Consider the following 23,346-nt stretch of genomic DNA (forward strand, 5'->3'; position numbering starts at 1 on the left):
AGGAGAGTTCAATAGTTAAACCTCACCTTAAATCACCTAAGATCCGTGTAGGAGGGCAGGTGACACGGAGAACCAGAATTGTACACCCACCCTTGGGGTCAGGAAGGTCCTGCACAGCCATGTATCCAAATTTTAAATTTGGCGCCAAACACCGTTTCGCGCATGCTCAGTAGCGTGATTCTGTGTTTGGTGGAACGCAAAGCCTCCCGGGCGTGCGTTCCACCACTGTGCGCATGCGTAATGAGCAATGAAGGAGAACCGCCTGGGAACTCAGTCAGAAAAAAACACAAAAGACAGTATCCGGTCACGTTCCGTAACGCGAACCCGGAAGTACTGTTGCCGCTCAGTTCCCGCCCGGGAAACTATCGGGCACTCACCTCCCGGTCAGCAACCTGTGCTGAACGCACCAAATCTCCACCTGCACTGTGGGGGAACCTGTCCGTCCCGTTGCCGGGACAAGAAGAACTGGTGAGTGTCTTTGAGTTACAGCTTATATGGAGGCAGCAGGCGGAGCACAGCATTTAAATTCTAAAGAAGGGGGAGCTTCTTGTCCAGAATCCTAAGGAACATCCCACTTGTAAGTACTGCCACTATACGAAGGGAAAATATGAATTGCAAGCATGGACTGAAAAGAGATTATACCGATCCTTGGAATCAAAGTTAGGTGTTGTAAAACCACAGCTTTAAAATTATGAAAAATGCAACACTGAAGAATTTGAATATAAACAAAGGTGCTCTGCATATTTTAGGATGGAAAATTTCACACCAGATAAAATAAACATTGCTACATTGCACAAGTAATGTCACCAATAAATGACACTTATCAATATCTACAAGTTCTGCTAAGCAGGATGCCATAGAGTTGATTCACTAAACTGAGAATTGTGGCAAACTGACCAAGGGATTTTACATGGCAGGAACATTGAGGTTACTGTAAAACTGAAAGATACCAACATTTTAAAAATACGGTTAATTAACACTGGAATGGACATGAATATTTCTGTAGATGATGAACCAGGGACGATGCCTGTTACACCAATACAATGCATATTATGAAAGTGTATAAGATGGCCTCTGATCTCCACAGTACAAGTTTTGTTTTTCAATCAATAAATCGGTCATGGTTCCATCTTCTTGAAAAAGAATAAATGGTGGAACTAAATCCCCATATTTATTCTTCGATAGGCAATTTAGAAACCTTCTCTGTGTTGTATTTTTTGCATTCTGAGTGCTCCGCAATTATTTTTTTCATGTATGTAGTTTGGTCACTGTGGCAGCACCTTTCATGCAAAATGCAGGTCTCGGGTGTGCCCCCAATCCTTTCTCTGTACATGGTTCCATCTTCTGTGACAGGGGATGGTAGTATACAAAATGTAACAATAGGTGGAGGTGGTCAGTAGTGGATAATGAGAAGGAAGTAACAATGGGATAATTGAAATGCAGAGGAAGACAATTAATAGGAGAGAGTGTGTAGGGACAGGGATAAAGGTCAAAGAAATAGATGCATAAAAGGAAGAGAACATAGAAGTCGGACGAGTAATGGCAATTACTAAAGCGCAATAGGGTATGAGCAAGAGCCTCACAAGTGTAGCAAAAATAGGAATTTTTGAGGGTAGTACATATCATTTGGATGAGTGATTGACTAAGAACAAGACCTCAAGATAATGCCTAAAACAGCGTAACGGGCTCAAAATATAAACCATAAACTAAATAGATTGTGACGGAGGGAGCAGCAGCATAAGATGCTAAATACTAGAATGGGGGGACCCAATACATTGTGTAATGGTCAGTAAGGGGACTGAATCAAAAAAGGTTGGAAAATCTCATTCACCAATTTCAAAATAAAATCACATAAATAAATAATCCACACTCACCAGTGTTGGGGAATTCTGATCTGGCCAGAAAGATTCTGGTATGGGCCAGTGACCTAATGGGACTCCTGTTTTGGGATTAGGTCGGACATAAATCAGTTTTCGACAGCTGTGCCAAGGTTGAACTCCAACTGGTTTTACCATGTCTGGAAGGCCATCTATTAACACCAATATACATGCACATAAAGGTTAATCTTAGTCTTAAAGGTTAATGTTAGAAATGATATCCCTGTGTGTTATTTTTCAGGAAGTATTTATCCAATTGCTGTTTAAACATCTTTATGGACTCTAATAAAACCACCTCTTCAGGTGAAGAATTCCATATCCTTCTATTTCTTACTGTAAAAAAAAAAAAAACAGTTTGTTTGCCTTAGATTAAATCTCCTTTCTTCCAGCCTAAATGCATGACCTTGTGTCATATGTATAGCCCTGTTTATGAATAGATTTCCAGATAATGGTTTGTACTGGCCCCAAATATGAGGAGATGCTGATTGGAGCAGCGTTGCATGTGTAAGCCTCCAAATTGCTTTTGTCCTATGGGATCTCAGCCAAAAAGGTGGCTTAAGAGCAGGTCCAACCACAAGGACACCCGCGTGACATAATGGTGAGTTTAACACCTACTTAATGGACATCTAAACAGTTATTTTAAACCTATAGTGTTAGAAATACAGGTTTGGTCTGTTACATTAACAACTATACAGGACATACTTGAAAACAAGAGAAATCTCAATGTATCCTTGGTAAAATATTTTAATAAAAATCAATCAACTATGCACTCTCAATGAGATGAATCGGCTCTGATCCCTCTAACACTATCTTGTAGACCAGGGTTAAGCAACCTCCGGCACTTCAGATGTGGGATATATCTCCCCTAATGCTTTGCCAGCATTAGGGCTGATGCTGTCTACAACATCTGGAGTGCTGATTGTTGCCAACCATTTTTCAAGAACATCAATGGAAAAAATGTATTCCCTCTCCTTGTCCATACACAGTTCTCATTGGACAGAATGGTCTTCGTTCAGGGCCAATGGTAAAACTATCAGAAAACACTTTGCTAGCATGGTTATAGTTTCAAAGCGCAATGCTAGAGAGACAATTATTGGCTATATCCCTAAATCTGATCAGCAATTTTAGTACTTTACAATGGGGCATTCACCACAATGTTTGTTAAAGTAGCGCTCAAACTTCTCTCCTATTGCTTCCTCTTCCTCTCATTTCTGATGTATGTCTCTTTAAAACATAATAAAAACTACTTTTCCTACACTTGGTAATCTCAACAATGGGTGGAGCTGAAGGCAGACTTCACATGCTTTGTCTTCTGTTTTAAAGGGAAATACATCAGAAAGAAGAACAGATTCTGAAAGAGGAAGAGAAGAGTTAATAGGTGAAATGCAAGTTTCAGGTGATGGAACTACTTTAAATAAAATGCATATTCTGTAATATGCGATTAAAAAAAATAAAAATTACATTCTAAGTTACCATCAAGAGGTGGAGGATCTGGTCCAGATTTTTCAAAGTTTATTACTACTCCACTTTGGACTTTTTGGACCAATGATTCCAGACATTGGTTAAGCATTCGCTGTGAGGAAACAGAGTATGAACGCCCTAGAAATAAAACAAAATATTGAACATAAAGAGCAATAAAACCTTACGTGCATAGAATTGATCATAAATAGCCACACAAAACATGGGTTTCAATTGCGTTTTGAAATAAGAAAACTTCTCAGTTTTAAATTTGTTCTTATTTTGAATGTACAGTCAAAATCATAAAAGGGTAAGCAGTCCACTGTCTTCTAGTTAACTAAAGTAAAATCTAATCTACATTAGACAGTATAAGAATTCCTTTTTCTTAACACAACAAAATGTTAATTTAAAATTATTGCAATAATAAAACCCAAATATGAATAGTGATTATTGCCATGTGGCTCCAACACAATAGCGTACATAATCAGAATTGAGATTGTCAAGTAGGTGGGGCCAAACACCAACATCTCCTCAGAGATGCATTAAATCTCCATGCAGAACATTTGAGGAGCGGCCACAGGAGGTGTCCCTAGGCTTTCATATAAACATGGCTTTTTTTTCTCTGAAAAGGCAGTGTTTAGATGAAAACCTGCAGGGACGGACTATACTAACCATAACGAATATATAAAAATATATATAAAACCTTGGACATGAAGATCTGCCACTGCTGCCCCTCTTTTCAGCACTTCAAAGAAAATAAATATTCAGGCACACCTGAGGTTTCTTCTAAAAGGCAGTCTTTAGTTGAAACAATGAAGTGGAGACAACGTTTCGGCTCCTCAGAACCTTTATCAACTTCCTTTCAAATAAAAAGAGTGCCTTTTAGAAGCAAACTCAGGTGTGCCTAGATATTTCTTTTCTATCATTTATTGTCTTCATGGATTGGCCCTCCCTTTCTGGAGCACCCTGCAAGTAGTATTCCCTTCTTTTTTTTTTTTAAATTCTTTATTTTTGTGGGTATGCAGAGTATAAATCAGCTATACATCAAGTGTAATATATTCACATTGTACAACACATATGAGATTAACAAGAAAAGTCTTACGGTATCTATTACACATTTGCTAGGCTACCCTTTTTTATTTATGTTATCTAAGCTAGTACACCTCTTGCCTGAGTGTTAGCCAGAATGCCGTTTGGTATGAGGGTGCGTGGAGCCGGCTGGATGGGCCCTGCTCAAGGATGTCGGGGTTTAGTATTTAAAAGGGCTCTCAGGTTTAGAGTTAACAACTCGTGGGTATGTGGCCTTAGGCCGCCTGAACAACCAATTGATGGTGGGGAGGAAACGGCTTAAATATCATCTCACCTTGTTTGCTTACGGAGCCAGTGAGCATGTGTTAGTGACTACCATTGACGCTTAATGCTAGAATCGTAGTGCCACATTGAGAGTATGGTATGAACTAAGGCTAAACATGCGCTCAAAAATTAAACATAAAGTAATGTAAAATAAAACTGCTGTGGTTACACAAGTACTTAGGCTTTAACAGAGAGTCCAGGTCAACGTCCTGTATTATCGACCCGTGTGGGTCAAAGTGGGTAGTAAGTCCGCTGGGCCATGAGCTCAGGTCAACGGCCTGCCGCCTTCGGGACCAAGTCTCTGGGCGCAAACGGGGTTATGTCCTCAACGTTCCACGTCGGCCGGGTACTTGCAGGTGCTGTAGGGAGAGTAAGTCCTAGCGGTCTGAGGAAGCTGGGTGCCTCGGAGATATGGGAGAGGTAAGAGGTCTTGCCGGCCTGCTCTATAATGAGGCGGTGTAGCCCCCATTTATACGTGATTGAATTCTCTCGCAGCAGTGTAGTAACCTGTCGGAGGGATCTGCGCCATGTGAGAGTCTGCCTGGAGAGGTCCCTATAGAACATCAGGGTGTCCCCCTCAAAGGTCACCGTTGGGGAGCCTTTAGCGGCGCCCATCAGAGTCCCTCTGTCTGAGTCCCGGTTAAATTTGATTAGCACGTCCCTGGGTGCTTCCTCTGGCGCTTTAGCAGCTTTAGGCAGTCGGAAGCAGGAGTCTAGCCCCACTTGCTTGGCCTGCTTTGGGATCAGCAGCGTAGCCACAAGCCTCCTGCAGTAGTGCGGCAACTCTAAGTTAGTGACCGATTCGGGCACCCCTCTGATTCTCAGGTTTCTGGCCTTTGCCTTGTCCTCCATGCCGGCCATCTGGGCCGTCAGCGTCGCGCATTGTTTTTGGAGAGACCCCAGCGATGCATCCGTGGCTGATTGTGCCACCCTGGTGCTCTTGAGGGACTCCTCAGCCGTTGTCATGCGGCCAGACAACGCGGAGATCTCACTGTGGACGAGCGCCATGTCGGCGTCAAACATTGCTTTTATGTTCAGCATCAGGGTCTTTATATCAGCTTTTGTGGCTGGAGCTGCGTCTCAGAGATCGTGCGACTGTGGGGCTTTGTGTAGTGTCCTGCCGGGAACGCGGGCAGAGTCGGACAGGCTCTCCTCATCTGAGGATTGCGTGGTGTAGGCCTCATGCGGCGCCTTCTTGGCGGGCTCTTTTCTTTGAGTCGGGCGTAGAAAGTTGCCGATATCTTGTGATCCGGAGGTAGGATCAGCCCGGCTTTTTTTTGTCTTTTTCCCCATGTCTTAAGGAGTCCGGAGGTCCAAATAATTGGTCCCAGAATTCGCTTTTAGGGTTAAAACACCAAGTTTAACGGGTCTCGGTGTCAGAGCTGTTGAAAGCTGCGACTCTCTCGCTCAGGCGCTGGCTCCGCCATTCCCTTCTTTTTTTAGTGTGCATTTTACTTTTTTGCAAACTTCTTTCAAGCGCGGTCGTTCTGATACTTTGTGGGTGTTACATGATTACACTCCCCTCTGCTTCAAGACACTTTCCAAAGCAAGGCACTATTCTCACTGATAACACAGACATGCTGGCTTCAATTAGAGTCCTATACACATACAATGACAGGGAGCAGAGGGTCGCCTGAGGGAGAGAGTTCTCTTGCTTTTCCCAGTCACTGAATCCTCTGATTAAATCTGTGCTTAGCATACAGGCATAACGCAGAGGATTGATTATTATTATCATCATCTCCATTTATATAATGCCAACAGATTCCGTAGCGCTTTAAAATATTATGAGAGGGTGGATTTAACTATAAATAGGACAATTTCAAGAAAACTTACAGGAACAATAGGTTGAAGAGGACCCCGCTCAAACAAGCTTACAGTCTATAGGAGGTGAGGTGTAACACACAATAGGACAGGAAATAGCAATCAAATAAGGTGGGAGTGAAGCATAGCTGGAGGAGAGAGCACAGTGCTGCCCTTTGGGAGAGAGCAAGAGACAGGTATGTAAGGTAGAGGTTACTCTGGGAGGCCATAAGCTTTCCTAAAGAGATGGGTTTTAAGGCACTTCTTAACGCTTGAAGACTAGGGGAGAGTCTGATGGCGAAAGGCAGGCTTTTCCACTGGAAGGGAGCCGCCTGCGAGAAGTCCTGCAAGCGTGAGTTGGCTGTACAGGTGCGAGCAGCGGACAGGATAAGGTCACGGGCATAGCAGAGAGACCGAGAAGGGGCATACCTGTGGATCTGTGAAGAGATATAATAGGGGCAAGAATTGTTCAGTGCTTTATTGGTATGGGTTAGCACTTTGAATTGACTCCTATAGGATACAGGAAGTCAATGCAAAGACTGAGATGGGTGAGGTGTGAGGGGACCGATTAGAGAGGAAAATCAGTCTTGCAGCAGCATTCATTACAGACTTTAGCGGGGCAGACGTAGGAGGGACCAAACCTTAAAAGAGTATAAAATGAAATTCTATATTATTTGTAAGTATTTCTGCTGGCACAATGTATAGATGAAATATACTGATGTTTAATTTAAAGCCCCAGAAAAGTGTATCTTGACAGGTACATTTAAAGCAGATGTCAGGCTTGAAATACAGCATTACAGAAATGACCATAACCGGTTCTAAAAACAGATACAGAAATGACCATCCACAAATCGTTAAACGTGCTATAATGAGAATTTACTTTGTTTTTAATTCATTGTATTTAGTTTTAAAAGGTCAATAATATTCACATCTGTAAATGGTTATAGAATTGTTGCATGGATTTAAAAAGCCCCCATTTTACTCACCCCCTGTAACATCACACATTGGAGCAATGGAGGATTCATCTAACTGGACAGTAATCTGTTCTTGCTCTACAGAGGTGGCACCAGGCAAACGAAGGACTAAAGCAAAAAGTCTCTGATCCCAACGAAATGGTTCCTTTGTTAATTCACTCCCAGGTAATGGAGAATTTAGTGGCAAGTGAAGCTGGAATTATAATTGCATTTAGTTAGGCACAGTTACATATTTGCATTACATGACATTTGAGTAAAAAAATAACAAAAAAATAATTTAACAACTTGTTTGACACATGTGGGTGACTTGAATAACAATGGCCTAGTGCAGGGGTAGGCAACCTTCGGCTCTACAGATGTTGTGGACTACATCTCCCTTGATGCTTTGCCAGCAATATGGCTGTAAAAGCATTATGGGAGATGTAGTCCAAAACATCTGTAGAGCCGAAGGTTGCCTACCCCTGGCCTAGTGTGATTTTGTAACATTAATAGCTGCCTCAATTCCAATTTCAGCAAAATCAGTCAGGAAGTAGTCTGCTGGTGAGTGACAGCATGTAATAAAGAAGTTTAACAATGACAGTACAAAATAAGAGTTAATGGAAGTAGTAGAGTGTTAAAGACCAAACAGTTGACCTGGGAGACATTCAAACTCAATGACAGAAAGGGAAAACAAAGCAAGAATGAAAACATGAAGAAATAAAAGGAGGATTTAATTGGAGGATAGTGGAATGAAGGAAAAAACACAAAAGAAAGCAGTTTGGTACAGCTGCTATAAGGAAATGCTTTTAGTACACCAAAACAAGTTATGCAAGGCTGGAAAGCCTTAATCATGCCTCAATTTTAGCATTGCTTTAAACTATTTAGTATTTGGCAGGATGCTGGCAACTTCAGTTAAATGCCACGCAAGTGCTTAGGATTATGCTTTGTCTGTGCAACATTCTTTTGATTTTAGAAATTGTAACTCCATACATGGGTAGTACTGGTTGTGACATACAATGTAAACAAATGAAGAGCTTTAGCTAAAAGCTGCTACTTAAACTTTAGTGAGCCGAGACAAATAGCTTCTGGATTGGACAAATATCTAAAATACGGAATTAAAGGAAGTGTAGTGCTGGATTAAATGTTTAGGTGCCCAGTCCCTCTGTGGAGTTAAAAGGTAAGTTACTTACCTTTTATCCCTTTCCGGTATCGCCGTGGCTGGCCCCTCCTCCATGGCTGAGATCACTCTTTATGGTCTCAGCCAATCCAATGCTTTCAATTAGGAATGCATTGGGAGGCAATTGCGCATGCTCAGAAAAAAATGCCACGCTGCGCCAATCAGCATCTCCTCAGGGATGCATTGAATCAAAGCAGCTCTATGAGGAGCGTTTAAGGTCTTCTTGCAGTACGTGAGACACTGAATGTACCCAAGAAGCACCTCTAATGGCAGTGAGTAATGGCCAATAGAGATGCTGCCTGAAAAGGCAGGGTTTACATTGAAAAAAAAAAAAAAAAAGACTGTAGGAACATGCTGTCGACACCAGAAACCCCACATTAATATGCACTGGCCCTGGTGACTATAGTATCCCTTTAAAGTCTCCAAAAACATCTGTGATTCACAATTCAAAATAAGCGCACATTTGTTTTGTAGAGGTATTTTACATCCTCCCTGTAACTTAAAATGGGATTTATTTTCCTTTACATCAATTTATAGCAAAACATAAAAGTAAGCACTTCAGTTCAACAAAGACCACATACTTTCACATAACTAGATTATATATTACATTACAGTTATAAGATTAGATAAATGAGGCCAATTAAAAAGTACTGCTGCAAAGAAGAGACCGCTATCCAGCATATAAATAGTATAGTTGGCCATATACACACAAGGCAAAAATGATCCACTAGCAATCTTTCTAAAACAGTGGTGTAGTCTTAAATTCAGTAAAATAGTTCCTTAACCAAACATATCCCTATTTAAATGCATTATATACATTTTAAAAATGTAAAGGGACACTATAGTCACTAGAACAACTACAGCTCAATGCAGTTCTGGTAAGTATAATAAGCTCCCTTCACGCATTTTCATGCAAACACTGCCTTTTCAAAGAAAATGCAGTGTTTACATTGCCCCTAGGGACACCTCCAAGTGACCACTCCTTAGATTGCCACTGGAGGGGCTTCCTGGCTCAGGGCTGCATAGTAAGCAGCCCTGCCATTCAGCGTGCCCACGCTCTGCATGGAGACACATTGATTCAATGCATCTCTATGAGGTCCTGATTGGCCAAAACGGCATTGTGCCTGTGCCAAATGGGAAAGCATTGGATTGGCTAAAAATCAGCCATTTTGATGTCACAAAGGGAGCGGAGACAGCACCGGCAGCACCTTTATTGTTTCCCTATGTGCAACTTTTAGTTTGTCTGCTACAACTGTCACCAGTCCAGCCCCAAGTAGAAACTCTGCTGCTGGACTTATTATTCAAAATAATGTTCATTTGGTAATATCGATGCTTTAGTCGCTATATATTGTGGGCTATCAAATGACCTGTAAAATCAGACTTGGGAAGATTATAAAATGGAGCAATGATTGAGATTTTACTGTATTAAATCATCTGTTTCAAATCATTTAACCAATCGTGCAAAGAAAATAGTCTGATTTTAAATAACAGCATAGATGTACCATCAGCCTGACATTGGTAAGTTACACTACCAGGCAGCAGCTGCCTCTATTAGATCACCTCCATGTTGGTTAATAATGTACTAGGTGTGGTCCAAGGTAGCAGAATTCCACAGTTTCTGCCTTCCCAGCTACTCTCTGCATATCTGAAATGGAGATGGCTGAATTAAAGGACCACTCTAGGCACCCAGACCACTTCAGCTTAATGAAGTGGTCTGGGTGTCAGGTCCATCTAGGGTTAACTAATTGTTTTATAAACATAGCAGTTTCAGAGAAACTGCTATGTTTATCAATTAGTTAAGCCTTCCCCCTAATCCTCTAGTGGCTGTCTCACTGACAGCCGCTAGAGGCGCTTGCGTGATTCTCACTGTGAAAATCACAGTGAGAGCACGCAAGCGTCCATAGGAAAGCATTATGAATGCTTTCCTATGTGACCGGCTGAATGCGCGCGCAGCTCTTGCCGCGCGTGCGCATTCAGCCGACGGGGAGGAACGGAGGCGGAGAGGAGGAGGAGAGCTCCCCGCCCAGCGCTGGAAAATGGTAAGTTTTTACCCCTTTCCCCTTTCCAGAGCCGGGCGGGAGAGGGTCCCTGAGGGTGGGGGCACCCTCAGGGCACTCTAGTGCCAGGAAAACGAGTATGCTTTCCTGGCACTAGCGTGGTCCTTTAAGTACAGTAGCTGTGAAAATAGTTGCTGTCTGAGTGCAGCTCCACAAATCTTATGCAGGCTGGACTGTGTCCTGTCCCAAGATTAAAGGGACACTATAGGTACACCAACCACTTCAGCTCTTTGAAGTGATCTGGACGCAATGTTCCTGCAGTGTAAATCATTGCAGTTTTAGAGAAACTCTAAATACTGCCAGACAGACACTAAAGGCACTAACTGCTTGCCAAGAGACTTCTGGTCGCCTGATGTTAGTAAACCTCCATAGGGCCTTATTAACACGTCGCAAATGCGTCAGACGTCTGATGAGGCAGAGAACCGACCCAGCACTGAGGCATGTCTGTGCTGGAATCTGGTAAGTTAAAAGGTTTTTTTAAATCCTTACAGTGCTTTAACCCCTTAAGGACCAAACTTCTGGAATAAAAGGGAATCATGACATGTCACACACGTCATGTGTCCTTAAGGGGTTAAAGAAACCCTAGCCTTATCAATGAAGTGCACACTGCTTCCCCCTATCACTTACCACACACTGAAAGTTAGTATATACCATTTCTCACAATGTGCAAAAAAGAACAAAATGCACAATGTAGAAGTGTAGACTGGTAACTTTCATAATCACCTTTATGCATTATTTTGTGAATTGTATGAACAGTCAAGGTATTCTCTAGTGTAAGGAATACAAATCCCTCGAGCACTGGAAGGGTTTTAAAAAAAAAAACAAAAAAAACCCCAATGTTCCTCTGCGCTGGAATGGCGCGCTCCCTCCTCCGACAGAGGGAGGTTGATTGAATGCTGTGCTTTGTGGGGATTTAAAGGACTGGATGTTCTCATGCAGAGCAAGAGTATGGCCAGTAGATAGGCAACTTTTTTGTCATCTAGCAAGCAGGAAGTGCCTCTAGTGCCTGACATTCACTAGAGGCAGTGTCCTCTATAATTGCAATAATTTACATCACAAGGCTAAGTGGGACAACTGAATGATGTAAGAACATTTGCATGGATGTAGGGGTTCATAAATGCTGGATATACAACTTGTTTTATATTTTGGAGTTCCTGGACTAGCCAGATCTCCAGTTATTTTTCCACCCCAACTTCTGTAATTTCCAATATTGCACATTAAAAATTGTTTCTCCCTCTTTCACTTGCTTATATTATATCCCCAGTGGGGCATCTCTCTCTATAGGACAAGCACCAGTCCTGTAGCAAGGACAGTCCCCTATTTTGCATTCTTTACAATACATATACCTCCATTTCTGTTTTCTACCATTTTAAAAACCTCTATTTGGTTGCTCCTTCCTACCATCCCTGCATTTGTTTTTTACCTTGGTCCCAGGTCTCATCATTTTAACCATTCTTACCATGGCAATGGACTAGTAAGTCAGTCACTGGGCCAATGCTGCTCCCACACAGTGCTAATCTCACATAAATGTAGTCAGGCTGCAGGACAAACTTAATGGGATAGCCCTATGGCCCAGTTGTGTCACTGGTAGTTCAACCCTGTATGCATTTTACTTTGCTGTATAAAATTAGCAATTCACACATTTTACATCATACAGTTATGTCTGGTTTTATTTAAAAATGGATATAAGCACGCCATGAGGTACATACCAAGTTACTATTGTGTTCAAATAAACAAATCGATATTTACATTAATCCACTGAAGCCAAATAAAGTGGTTTCTTCACAGCAGTGATGGGAAACCTGCGGCCCTTGAAGGGTCGACCTGTGGCCTGTTCAGCCTACAAGATAAATGTAATGACTTGATGGCATTTCACATGGCCCGCATCAAAAAGATAAAGCAATTTTTATAAATTGACAGAGTAATATTGTATTGCAGAAAAGCTTACTTCATCTTGAATTCCGCTGGTTGAGGTCAGTTTGCTTCCATCAGTTATTGCAATAATTATTGCTGGCTCCAAGAAGAAAGGGTTCCTTCCCTGCGTGAGAAAATTTATTCATTTCTTAGATTATATAAAACCTGTATCTGTAAAGCATTTCAGATTTGTGTCCAAGACTGGAATTTGGGGGAGGGGGATGAGTGTGATAGATAGATCTCACAAAAGTATCAATGTGTGCAATGTTCAAATAAAAGTGCACAATCAAAGCAAATTGCGTAGCCAGATGCAGCTCATGCGTTTCATTATCAGATGAAATGAACCATTATCTGTATATTTGTTTGTAATGCATTAAGATAAGTAAATATCTCCTTGGGATAGAATTGCTTCATAGGGGACGGTCATCTTTAAGTCCTCTGGACAGAAGCACTGCTTATCCGACCTAGGATCATAGAGTTAATAGAGAGCTAGTGTGCATTCATGAGCCCTGGCATAATGGGAAAAAATATGCCGTCACTGGATGTAAATGGGTCCTCCCTGAGGCCTCACTATGTTGTAGTCTAGTGATATGGTCTTGTTTGGTCACAAATTGGACAGTCGCTCCAAGGGTAAAAAGTAGAGAGTCTTCTCCTATATCAACCAACAAATGGTTCTACACCAAAACATTGCAAGACCGTGACAAGCCGCAAATATCAGTGTTGACGTAAAGTCATAAATGTAATTTCAATCAGGCGAAGGCCAACAAATACTTCAAACCAAAATACCAGAACTGTATATAAAGACACTGCATAGTGAGATAACCCAGGCATTATTCCTAGTGTAAAACTTAAATTCGCAATACCCTATTTGACCATTTCCCAACATCTTAATATATTCATATTCTATCCATAAACATTGATAGAGGTTCACAAATACTACAATTGCTTAGTAAGATTAAAGGATCACTATAGTGTCAGGAAAACAAAAATCGGTTTTCGTGACACTATAGTACCCTGAGGGTGCCCCCTCACGTGGTGCTGAAGGGGTTAAAACCCCTTCAGTTACTCACCTTCCACCGCCGGGCTCCCTTACCTCTTCTCCCCCGCCGACGTCAGCTCCCCCGTCTGATGTCAGCGGAGCAGTGCCGCACGCGCATTCAATGTGTCCATAGGAAAGCATTTTTCAATGCTTTCCTATGGACACTCTGCATGATGGAGGCATAATATGCCTCCAGCGTTGCAGATGCGCCTCTAGTAGCTGTCCGGAAGACAGCCACTAGAGACTGGCTTAACCCCAAATGTAAACATAGCAGTTTCTCTGAAACGGCTATGTTTACAGCCGGCAGGGTTTACCCTAGAGGGACCTGGCACCCAGACCACTTCATTGAGCTGAAGTGGTCTGGGTGACTATAGTGTCCCTTTAACTGCCACTGCATAATTAGTAAAACCAATGTTCTACTTCAGTATTAAAATTAACTATGTTGTCCAAGATATTAAACAAAAAAAATCACGCATCTTCGAATCTAATATACATTTGGCATTAAATGTTGAGAGGTGGGGGAAAGCCATCCTGTCTGCATATATTGCAGAAATGCATAATTCTTCAGACAGACAAGCTAGTACGCTATGCAAATGGAATGCATTAGTCTGCCCCCTGGTGATAGCATGACAAATCTCACACCTAAGTACAGACATGCAAACCACAGCACACAACACGATGAATCTAGGAGCCTCTTTAACTTAACAGAATGGTATAAAGCACAGAAAACATACATAAGAATGTTTTGATACAATAAACCTCATGCTAAATTAAGCTATTTTTGTCAGATGACATTTTGCTCCAACATATTGTTATCTATTTAAATTTGGTTTGATTTTAACAAAGTATAAATCTTAACCTACCTCAAATGCATTACCATAGGGCAGGCCTAGGCCTTGTTTTTGTAAAGAGTCTACAGTACTAAGGCAATACATACAGATGTACACACTTTTCACAAATTAATGTACCTGAAAGTTTTTGCTTGGGCTCTACCCAGCACTAATACAGGGCATAACAATATATACTTATACATTTAATCTAAAACAATGGAATAATCCATAGAGTAATATATTTATTCCATACACAGTTAAAAACACACTGGTATTAAAGACTTCCCAAACTGCCAGCACAAAATCAAGGTCTAACCACTGTGAAACATATATGCAGGAGGCGTATGTGTTTAACAGTGGCTAGACTGATTTTATGCTGTTAGGCACCAATTCTGTGCTTTAAAAACAAACACGTTTTAAATACTGGTGTGAAAATATATAATTGAATGGAATAATTATACTTCACTCTAGAAGATTGCATTGCCACACTTATGCTTCAGATTTATTGTGTAAATTAGTGCAATTGGAGCATGGCAACAAGCAGTATGGGAACCCTCAAAAGAGATTGTTCATGGACTTGTAAAATGCACTATAAGAATTTATTTACAATGGTCTACTATTTGTTTTTTGCAAACCATGAAGGATGCACAACATTGGGCTAAGCGAAGTGACGGCCATTCACATCATCCCTTTTACTGTTTAATGTATAGGCGTGACAATTTTATAATCCTTAGAAAAATTCAAATATTACATAATGGAGGAGAAATTTCAGTAACAGGAGCATTGTATCGCATACCGAAATATTCCAGGAAAAGGACTTTCACAGAGCAAACAAAAAACAAACCAAACCCTAGGAACTTGAATTTAGATTAAAAGATCTGTAAATTAGAATCACACTGCACATGAGCATGCATGCATTCCGAATATAGATATATTGGTCCAAAACTGTGCAAGGAAATATATATTCAGGAGGTTCCACATATAGTGTATAAATACAAATCATTAATTTTGATCCAGAGAGCCCCCCCCCCCCTCCCCCCCCACAAATCTAGTTTAATACACACATTGCAAGTTACTTTTAGAGGAGATTGTGATAACTTGGGGAGACTGGACAGGCAATGCCCTACTACAACAAGAACAAATCAAGCAGCATGCACTTCTCCACCTAACTCAGCTTAGCAGCACTGACAGCAGTTCAGACATTGCATGGCATTTTCTCAGATGCCAACAAGGCAGGTTAAAGCTTATCAGAATAGCAAATCCAGTTTAGTAGATATGCTCATGTAGAATAATGTGTCAAGAAAAAAAAAATTACACACACTAGTGAAAAGTAAAGAAAATAAAATGTTTCTGTTTTGATTGCGATGGGTGTGCAGCATTGGCGAGTTATTTCTGGAGAAATGACAGGACTTGTTCCTAGAAGGACTCCACCTTATGATTGCTATGTGACAGTGCTAAGCAAACAAGTACATACGTAATGAATCAGTAACATGAGCTTGCATATTTGCAATTCATTTGAATTAAAATGACTATAGTCACCAGAACAATTACAGTTTAATGTAGTTCTGGTGAGTAGTCTGTCCATGCAGGCTTTTTGTTGTAAACGGTCTTTTCAGAGAAAAGGCAGTGTTTACATTACATCCTATGGACACCTCCAGTAACCACTCAAGTGGCTACTAGTGGTGCTTCATGGGGCAGTGCTGCACACTGTGCCTTTAGTGTATGAGAGGATCTTTCAGCCATATAGAAGCACTTTGGGTCACACAGTGTTTTACATCTACAGTTAGTCTCTGCGGTCTGTTTCTGTGCAGAGAAAAGCAGAAAAAAAAAATCTGAGACTGAACAGACGGTTTTCAAAACACTTTCTGACCAGAGATTCATGTATGTGGCTGAAGGATCAACTCTTACACTAAAAGTAGGGACAAAATTCCCTTTTTTTTTTTTACATAAAATTCATTTAAAAAAAAAAATTTAAATGTATATGTCCATTCAAAACTTAAAGTTAGGATTATTCAATTTAAAGAATACAGTAGTTAAAAGGTGACCAGTTTTCTTTTAGGCCTCTGTTGCAGGCGCTCTAATTCCACCTCGAGCAGTATTATTGGGGCATCAGCCAGCCTGGCTGTCAAATCTGTGCAGAGTGGTGAGCCAACACAGTCAGCCAATGAATGGTGACTACATATTCGTCCAGAGCTCAGTAGAATCTGGAATGAGCATCAGAGTCCAGCAGGGACACAGGTAAGGAGGCAAACCATTGCTAAACAGTATAAAGACATTATTGCATAGTCCGTAGAGATGGATTAAATCATTTCAAAGGGAGGCCTATAGAAGCAGCAATTTTTCTGTCAATTGTAGAAAAGTGCTGCTGTTATAAGACAGTCCACTTGAGCTGTCAGTTACCCAGAGCATCTAGTATGGGGTAGTTTTATATCAATTTGGTCCCCATTGTTCATTTACAGAATAATTCTACCTCTGTGATAATGTGATAGGTGGAAAAGCTCTGTGGGGATAAGTGGTCTATGGAAGAAGATTTGTCCCCGTAGACCACATGTGGCACCTTATTAGGGAATCTAATCCTTGAGTAGGAAGGGCCTGACAACAACTGCAGACAAACTCCTTAAGTGCACTTTACCGTTAAAGAGGGAAACTTTAAAGCCAAGCAACTTCTTTCTAATTCATCATCTACAAACAATGCATTTTCAAAAAAGTGTTTTATTTTGTTTAAACAGCTCAGACTACAGCTAAGACACGGCATTTACCTGCCTAGTGTTAATTTTAAATCCATGAACAGATTTCACTAAATGCATGTTTTAAATGCTGAAACAAAGAAAGCAAGGTTACTCATCCAGATGCAAGTATCATTTCTAGAAAAACCCAGGTTCAACAGCTTTACTAGCAATATAAAAGAGGATGATGTGTAAGTCTACTTCTGTTTCATGACATTTACACTATGAATAAGCAATGTACGACAAGCTATACTGAACCGATGAGGTTTTCCTTGCAAATACAAAACAGTGCGACATTAAAAATAATGCAGATGATACTTTCAGATTTATTATGCACATTTACATAGAAACTCCACATATAAAAGGGAATACTGCACCACATGAACAGTCAGCCACCACAGTATGACTTAGATACAATACCACTGTCTTTCAGAAAATATATTTTGGAGGGTGGGTTGGGGGGTCAATATTTGAAAAAACAAACATGCTTGTAATGAAATATTAAATAGCAAAAAAAATGTTGCCTTTTGGAAAAAACCAAACTATCTTACCGCACTAGCAAGCATGCTAGATGAATGTCCGGGGGAATGGGGTTGTCAATTTAATGCCAAGTTTCACAGTTGCAGCCATCCTTTTACACAAAAGCCTGGTTCAGAACCACTGTAAACTGTGCTATGGTTTATGATAGATGCTAAAATGGGTCTAGTAAACCATTTTTATCTAAATCACTTTCTCTGCAAAATAAGTCAACAAAAATATACTTGGCTGTGATCAGTGTAAAGGCACTGAAATGGTGTTTTCCATCTAACAGCTTTGATCACAATGGGTCTAAAACATAAATCACTGTGTAGTATCCGTGAGTAACATGGTTGTTCACCATAATATGCAACCTACCTGCCCATAGTTGTCTATGCCAGTTACTAATCTATTTAAATTTAACAAATCAAAGGCTGTCCTTAGTGACTGGCCAAGGGTGGTGAGTCCTACTGCTTGAAGATGTTTCAGTTCATTCATAAATGTTGCATGATTTTCTTTCCATCCGGCCTGTAAAGAGAAAGGTAAGAAACGTGTCCTTCAGATTCCCAAAGCTAACCTACTCTACTATCCAGCTGATAAGCTTGATTTTTTTTTTTTTAAGTTTCAGATAGTCATAGTTCTAATGTCACTCAATTCAAAACATTTAAATCAAATGCAGCCACATTGTTAAAAGTTCCATAGAAAACATTTAATCTTAAAGGGAGAGTATAGGGGGGCAGGATTCCCTATTTGTAGTGCACTATATAATGCGTTAAGAAAATAGGAGATACCTACCTTTAAAGATCGCAGCAGATACACGGTGATTGGATGTGCCTGCAGCTGCCAAAGCAGATACCTCCAAACGTGAGCATATCATTTTGGTATTGGTATCTATTCTTCTGCCACAAACTTCTGTTCAGCAGAAGTTTGTGGCACAATTAGTTTTTTTTCCCTAAAAGGGCATATAGGACAAGTGGAACTGCTCTACACATGGATACCAGCCATAATGCAGCAGCTATCAGTTTACTCAAATCCCCATTCACCATTTAGCAGTGCCGCAGGTCTTCGGAGACAGGTCAGTTAGGCCAAGCACATACAACTTTGACAAAGCAAATTCAGCACTGCTGTAATGAGCATACCAGCTGCCTGAAAGGTCTGTCGGGCTGTCTTAGAGCGGCATCTATTTTTATTTTTTTTTTCACAAACTGCTTCTTTTCTAAATTACTGTGAGCAAGGAACTCAACACCATCAACTTTCCCATAATGCAAAGTTGCGATGTTGCTTAAAGCCCGTTGTAGTGGTTATGATGCCAGGAGTACCTGGCACGGTTCTCAGTAACGTGGTAAACCATTTTGCAACATTCTGCCTCTTACCAGGGTCCCCAATGGCCAGTGATAGAATCCAACTTCTGCATAAATCAGTCCTGCTAACCATCCATTTGCTCAGGGCATTAGCTGACCACTCAGCTAATGAATGCAATTCTGTGTAGAAAAATGTACACAGAGTTGAGCCTTGGGCATCTGTGACCCTGAAGCGAGCTCACCAGTTGCCCTTCCACTTTTGGTAAATACTTACCACTGCATACCAGGAACACTCCACAAGACTTGCTGTTGTGGAGATGCTCTGACCCAGTTGTCTAGCCATCACTATTTGGTTCTTGTCAAAGTCACTTGCCCATTTTTCCTGCTTCCAACACATGATATTCAAGAAGTGACTGTTCACTTGCTGCCCAATATATCCTATTCATTGATCGGTGCCACTGTATAATATGATCAATGCTATTCACTTCACCCATCAGTGGTTTTAATGTTATGGCTGAGCAGTGTATGTAGCGTGCACTTTTTGCCATGTTCAGTTATTTTGTACAGTAAATCTGCTGCACATACAAAGATATATTATCTTGTGCCAGAAGATAGTTACACACCCAGCACATGTAACTTAAGCAATCTCATGTTCCTATCTGCCTAATGTTGGCTGGTTAGTTTGGCGATACCCGTGTCTTCCCTCTCTAAATTAAAGGACCACTATAGTGCCAGAAAAAACAAACAAACTTGTTTTCCTGGCACTATAGTGCCCTGAGGGTGCCCCCACCCTCATGCCCCCCCCCCCCTCACGTCGGGCTGAAGTTGGAGGAAGGGGTTAAACACTTACTTTTCTCCAGCGCCAGGCTCCCTTGGCGCTGGGAACTCTCCTCCTTTGGACGTCATCGGCTGAATGCGCGGCAAGAGCCACGCGCGCAGTCAGTCCATAGGAAAGCATTCTCAATGCTTTCCTATGGACGTTGGCGTTTTCTCACTGAAAATCAAAGTGAGAAGCGCTGATGCGCCTCTAGCGGCTGAGAATGAGACAGCCACTAGAGGCTGGATTAACCCATATGTAAACATAGCAGTTTCTCTGAAACGGCTATGTTTACAGCAGGCAGGGTTAACCCTAGAGGGACCTGGCACCCAGACCACTTCATTGATCTGAAGTGGTCTGGGTGCCTATAGTGGTTCTTTAAGCCCTTGCACTTGTCTCCATATCCCTATATTTCTAATAGCCCATCTTTTCCCCCCCTCTACCTTCCCTGTCCCCACCCCAAGCCCTCGACTCGATGGGTGCAAGCACTCTAAGCCGGTGTAAACAGTCCGTTCAAATGCTTTTCTTTGAGAAGCATTTGATTGAACCGTGCAAAGGCAGCAGCTGCATCAGATTTCATAAACAATGCTTCTAGATTTTTTTTAAAAAACTTTTGTTTTTTTAAGTTTTAAAAGTTATTCTAACCTTTTATGCTTTAGAATTTGTATAACCTCCTGAAGGAGTTAAACAGAAGAAAGAAACATAAGCTTATTTTGACTGCCATTTTTTCCATAAGTTTGCACTGTCCTGGAACAAGAATTTTGGTCCAAATTGTTCAGTGAGGACCCCTGACTATCCAAAAAGACAACAGGCCACACAGGCTTCAAATGACTGCAAGTAGACACTTGCCATTTTGTTGTACCAATGCCATGAGAACTAAAAACACCTAAAGGCAAAAATGTACTTACAGTTTAGATATTGAAAATGCTTTAGTCCTTTATATTGCATTATGAAGATGATTTAGAGCACTGAGTGATACAAAAGCATTTAAAAGGACAATCTAAAAAGCATAATCTTAACGTAGAGGTTTTGATGCATAGACCTTGCTCCGATCCTTTGGCAATGTTTACATTTATCACAGACCACCTCTAATTGTTTTCACACAACGTTAGAAGCGCGTCCTCATGAAGTTCTACAAAAGTCAAAGGTCTTTACTTTTGGCGTCCTCATGCCCAGCATTACGACTTGACTAATGCCTCCGACAAAGAAGCATTGGATATAGTGTTTTCCATTAGAATCATCAGATAGGTAAAGCAATTGCTACACATATACCATAGGCCCCCAATGCTTCTGTATAGAAAATATTGTATTGGACCAAGGTCATTACAAATTTCATTGGACCAAAACCACAAGTGCTGGTGCTGAATTACAGGTAGGTTTAAAGGCATTTTTTTTTCCTTCTATGATTTTGTGGTCCTATCGCATAAAAGCAAATATTTTTTATGTATAAAAAAATATATATATATATATATATATATATATATTTCTAACCGCATAGTGCCCCCCCCCCCCAAAAAAAATTCTTATTTTTAAAAATGGTAGAATTATATAAATTCACATTCAGTCAACCTAAACATTATCAGAGGCTTGTTATAAACCTTTAGAAACTAAATATCTTAACATCCTTCTTCCCTGCTACGTTCCAAATCAGAGATTGAAAGAAAAAAAAAAAAAAATTTATATATATATATATATATATACACACACACACACATATACACATATATACATATACACACACACACACACACACACAAATATAATTAAATTGGAATTTTTTTTCCCCCACCAAATAAAATCAAACTTGATGGCCTTTTTTTGGATTCCACCTAGAAGACACTGCAACTCTGAAAGGCAGCAACACTGCCTTGTAATGAAAATGACAGTAATAATACTGAGATGTGTTGATTAGGAGAGCTGGGGACTTGCAGAGTCTCTCCCTAGCAGCCCTAACACTCCAGGGCCTGTGCCGTGCAATGCATACTCCCAGTGGGGATGTCACTTTTAACTGGAATCCACATCTCCCATAGTGCACTGCTGCTGCTGGTTTGGTGGGGGGGGGGGGGGGATGTCGGCCATGTTTCTGTCAGCTCCTTGCTGTGTGTATGCTGGGAGAGAGGCTGCATGCTGCCAGCTCTGGCACACACATGGCACAGCATGGGGGAGAGAGGGGGGGGCACACATGGGTGCAGGGTGTGAGTGCAGCATAGGGCATGATTACCTTGATACCATAAGGAGGCTCCTCCAGGGTGACCAGCATGTACCTGTCTCCTCTGCTAGCAGGGTCCCGGGATCTGAGCTGGGGAGACAGACAGAGGGGCACATGGGGGTCAGCAATAAAATAATAAATAAAAGATGCAATTAGCAGACATTACACATCAATAGGCAGAACCTCATTACAAGAGAGTGTGGGGGAGTCTTGCCACCCTCTCCTCCTCCCCCCCCCCCCATGCTGCTAGGGGTACTATACCTTCATGAAAGTCTCTACAGCGCCTTTAGCTATGTCCAGGTAGGTAGTGCCCAGGTGGGTGCGCTGGTTCATTGAAGCGGAGGTATCTAGCAGGAAGAGTAAAATGGGCATAGTGCTGCTCCTCTATGGGCAGTCACATTCACCCAGCTCAGAACAGGAGGGCAGGCTGCTGCTGTATGGGGGTCTGGAGGGGCTAAGCACTGGGTTCCCACAGCCCCATGCTCCCTCCCTTTCTGTTATGACAGACTGTGGCCTCCAGACCCCTCAAAGTGAGTCTAATTAATAATAAAAAAATACGGCTTATTCAGAGGCTGATGGTGTGTGAGGGGTTAATCAATGCTGACCCCCTCTCTAGTTGCCCCTTGCCTTGTTATATATAAATATATATTTTAAGAAGAGTATATGGTTTCAGGGTTAAAGAGGTAGTGGGTTGTTTATAAACCCCCCCCCAGTTGATGTAACAGAAGTGTGACTGAGTTCAGCACTAGTTCCCCGCTCTTCACTCTCTCTGGCAGGCTCTGTCCCTCTCCACTGAAAGCTTGCGCTTGCCTTCGCAGTTTTTAAAGCGGGTGGGAGGGGCTTGATGGAATCCTGGTGTGGCAACGTCACCCGGCCACGTGACTCCTCCACGCCATTGGTCCTCCGTTTCCTCCATCTTTATTAGCATATTTGCATCGGTGGGCGTGTGCTTAATAAGGAGGGTGGAGGGTGGGGAGAATTCTGCGTGCGGCAGTTGGTCTCGTGCACTTTTTTTTTTGTGGCGTTAGATAGGAGGGGTTATTGTGTGAGGGGGGCGCGCGCGCGAGGTCGAGCAGGAAGGAGCGCGCTTTTAACCCCTTTTAACGGATGTCTGCGTCGTCTTATTTTTTTTAATATAGATTAAGGTCGTTTTATGATCAGCAAACCTCGAATTGTAAAATTCAGGCTACAACGACCAAGCAGTTTTTCCAAATCAGTGCGTTCTGTCTCAATTTTTTTTTCCTAAAGCATTATTATTAAAAATGTTCCCCGCCCCCCCTCAAACTTAATGTTTCCCCAATATTCATTTGATTGCCTGC

General features: G+C 41.5%; 1 protein-coding gene across 3 annotated transcripts in view; it reads right to left on the minus strand.

Moving 5' to 3' along the window:
- INTS6 (integrator complex subunit 6) overlaps window positions 1-22,402 on the minus strand; it is a 34,867-nt gene extending 12,465 nt beyond the window's left edge. The window contains exons 1-7 of one of the 3 annotated variants that reach the window (XM_063428817.1): window positions 22,289-22,402; window positions 22,040-22,117; window positions 18,079-18,228; window positions 12,624-12,713; window positions 7,475-7,655; window positions 3,351-3,476; window positions 1,875-2,029 (exon numbers count right to left, since the gene is read on the minus strand). In XM_063428817.1, the coding sequence (XP_063284887.1) occupies window positions 1,875-2,029; window positions 3,351-3,476; window positions 7,475-7,655; window positions 12,624-12,713; window positions 18,079-18,228; window positions 22,040-22,117; window positions 22,289-22,399 (891 nt within the window). In that variant the 5' untranslated portion in view covers window positions 22,400-22,402. Of the gene's footprint in view, window positions 1-1,874; window positions 2,030-3,350; window positions 3,477-7,474; window positions 7,656-12,424; window positions 12,516-12,623; window positions 12,714-18,078; window positions 18,229-22,039; window positions 22,118-22,288 lie in introns of those variants that run through there. The other 2 variants (XM_063428824.1, XM_063428830.1) reach the window with 2 other exon arrangements.
- Window positions 22,403-23,346: the final 944 nt, after the last annotated feature.

This window comes from Pelobates fuscus, chromosome 1 (genome assembly GCF_036172605.1).
Source record: "Pelobates fuscus isolate aPelFus1 chromosome 1, aPelFus1.pri, whole genome shotgun sequence".
NCBI classification, from domain to species: Eukaryota; Metazoa; Chordata; class Amphibia; order Anura; family Pelobatidae; genus Pelobates; species Pelobates fuscus.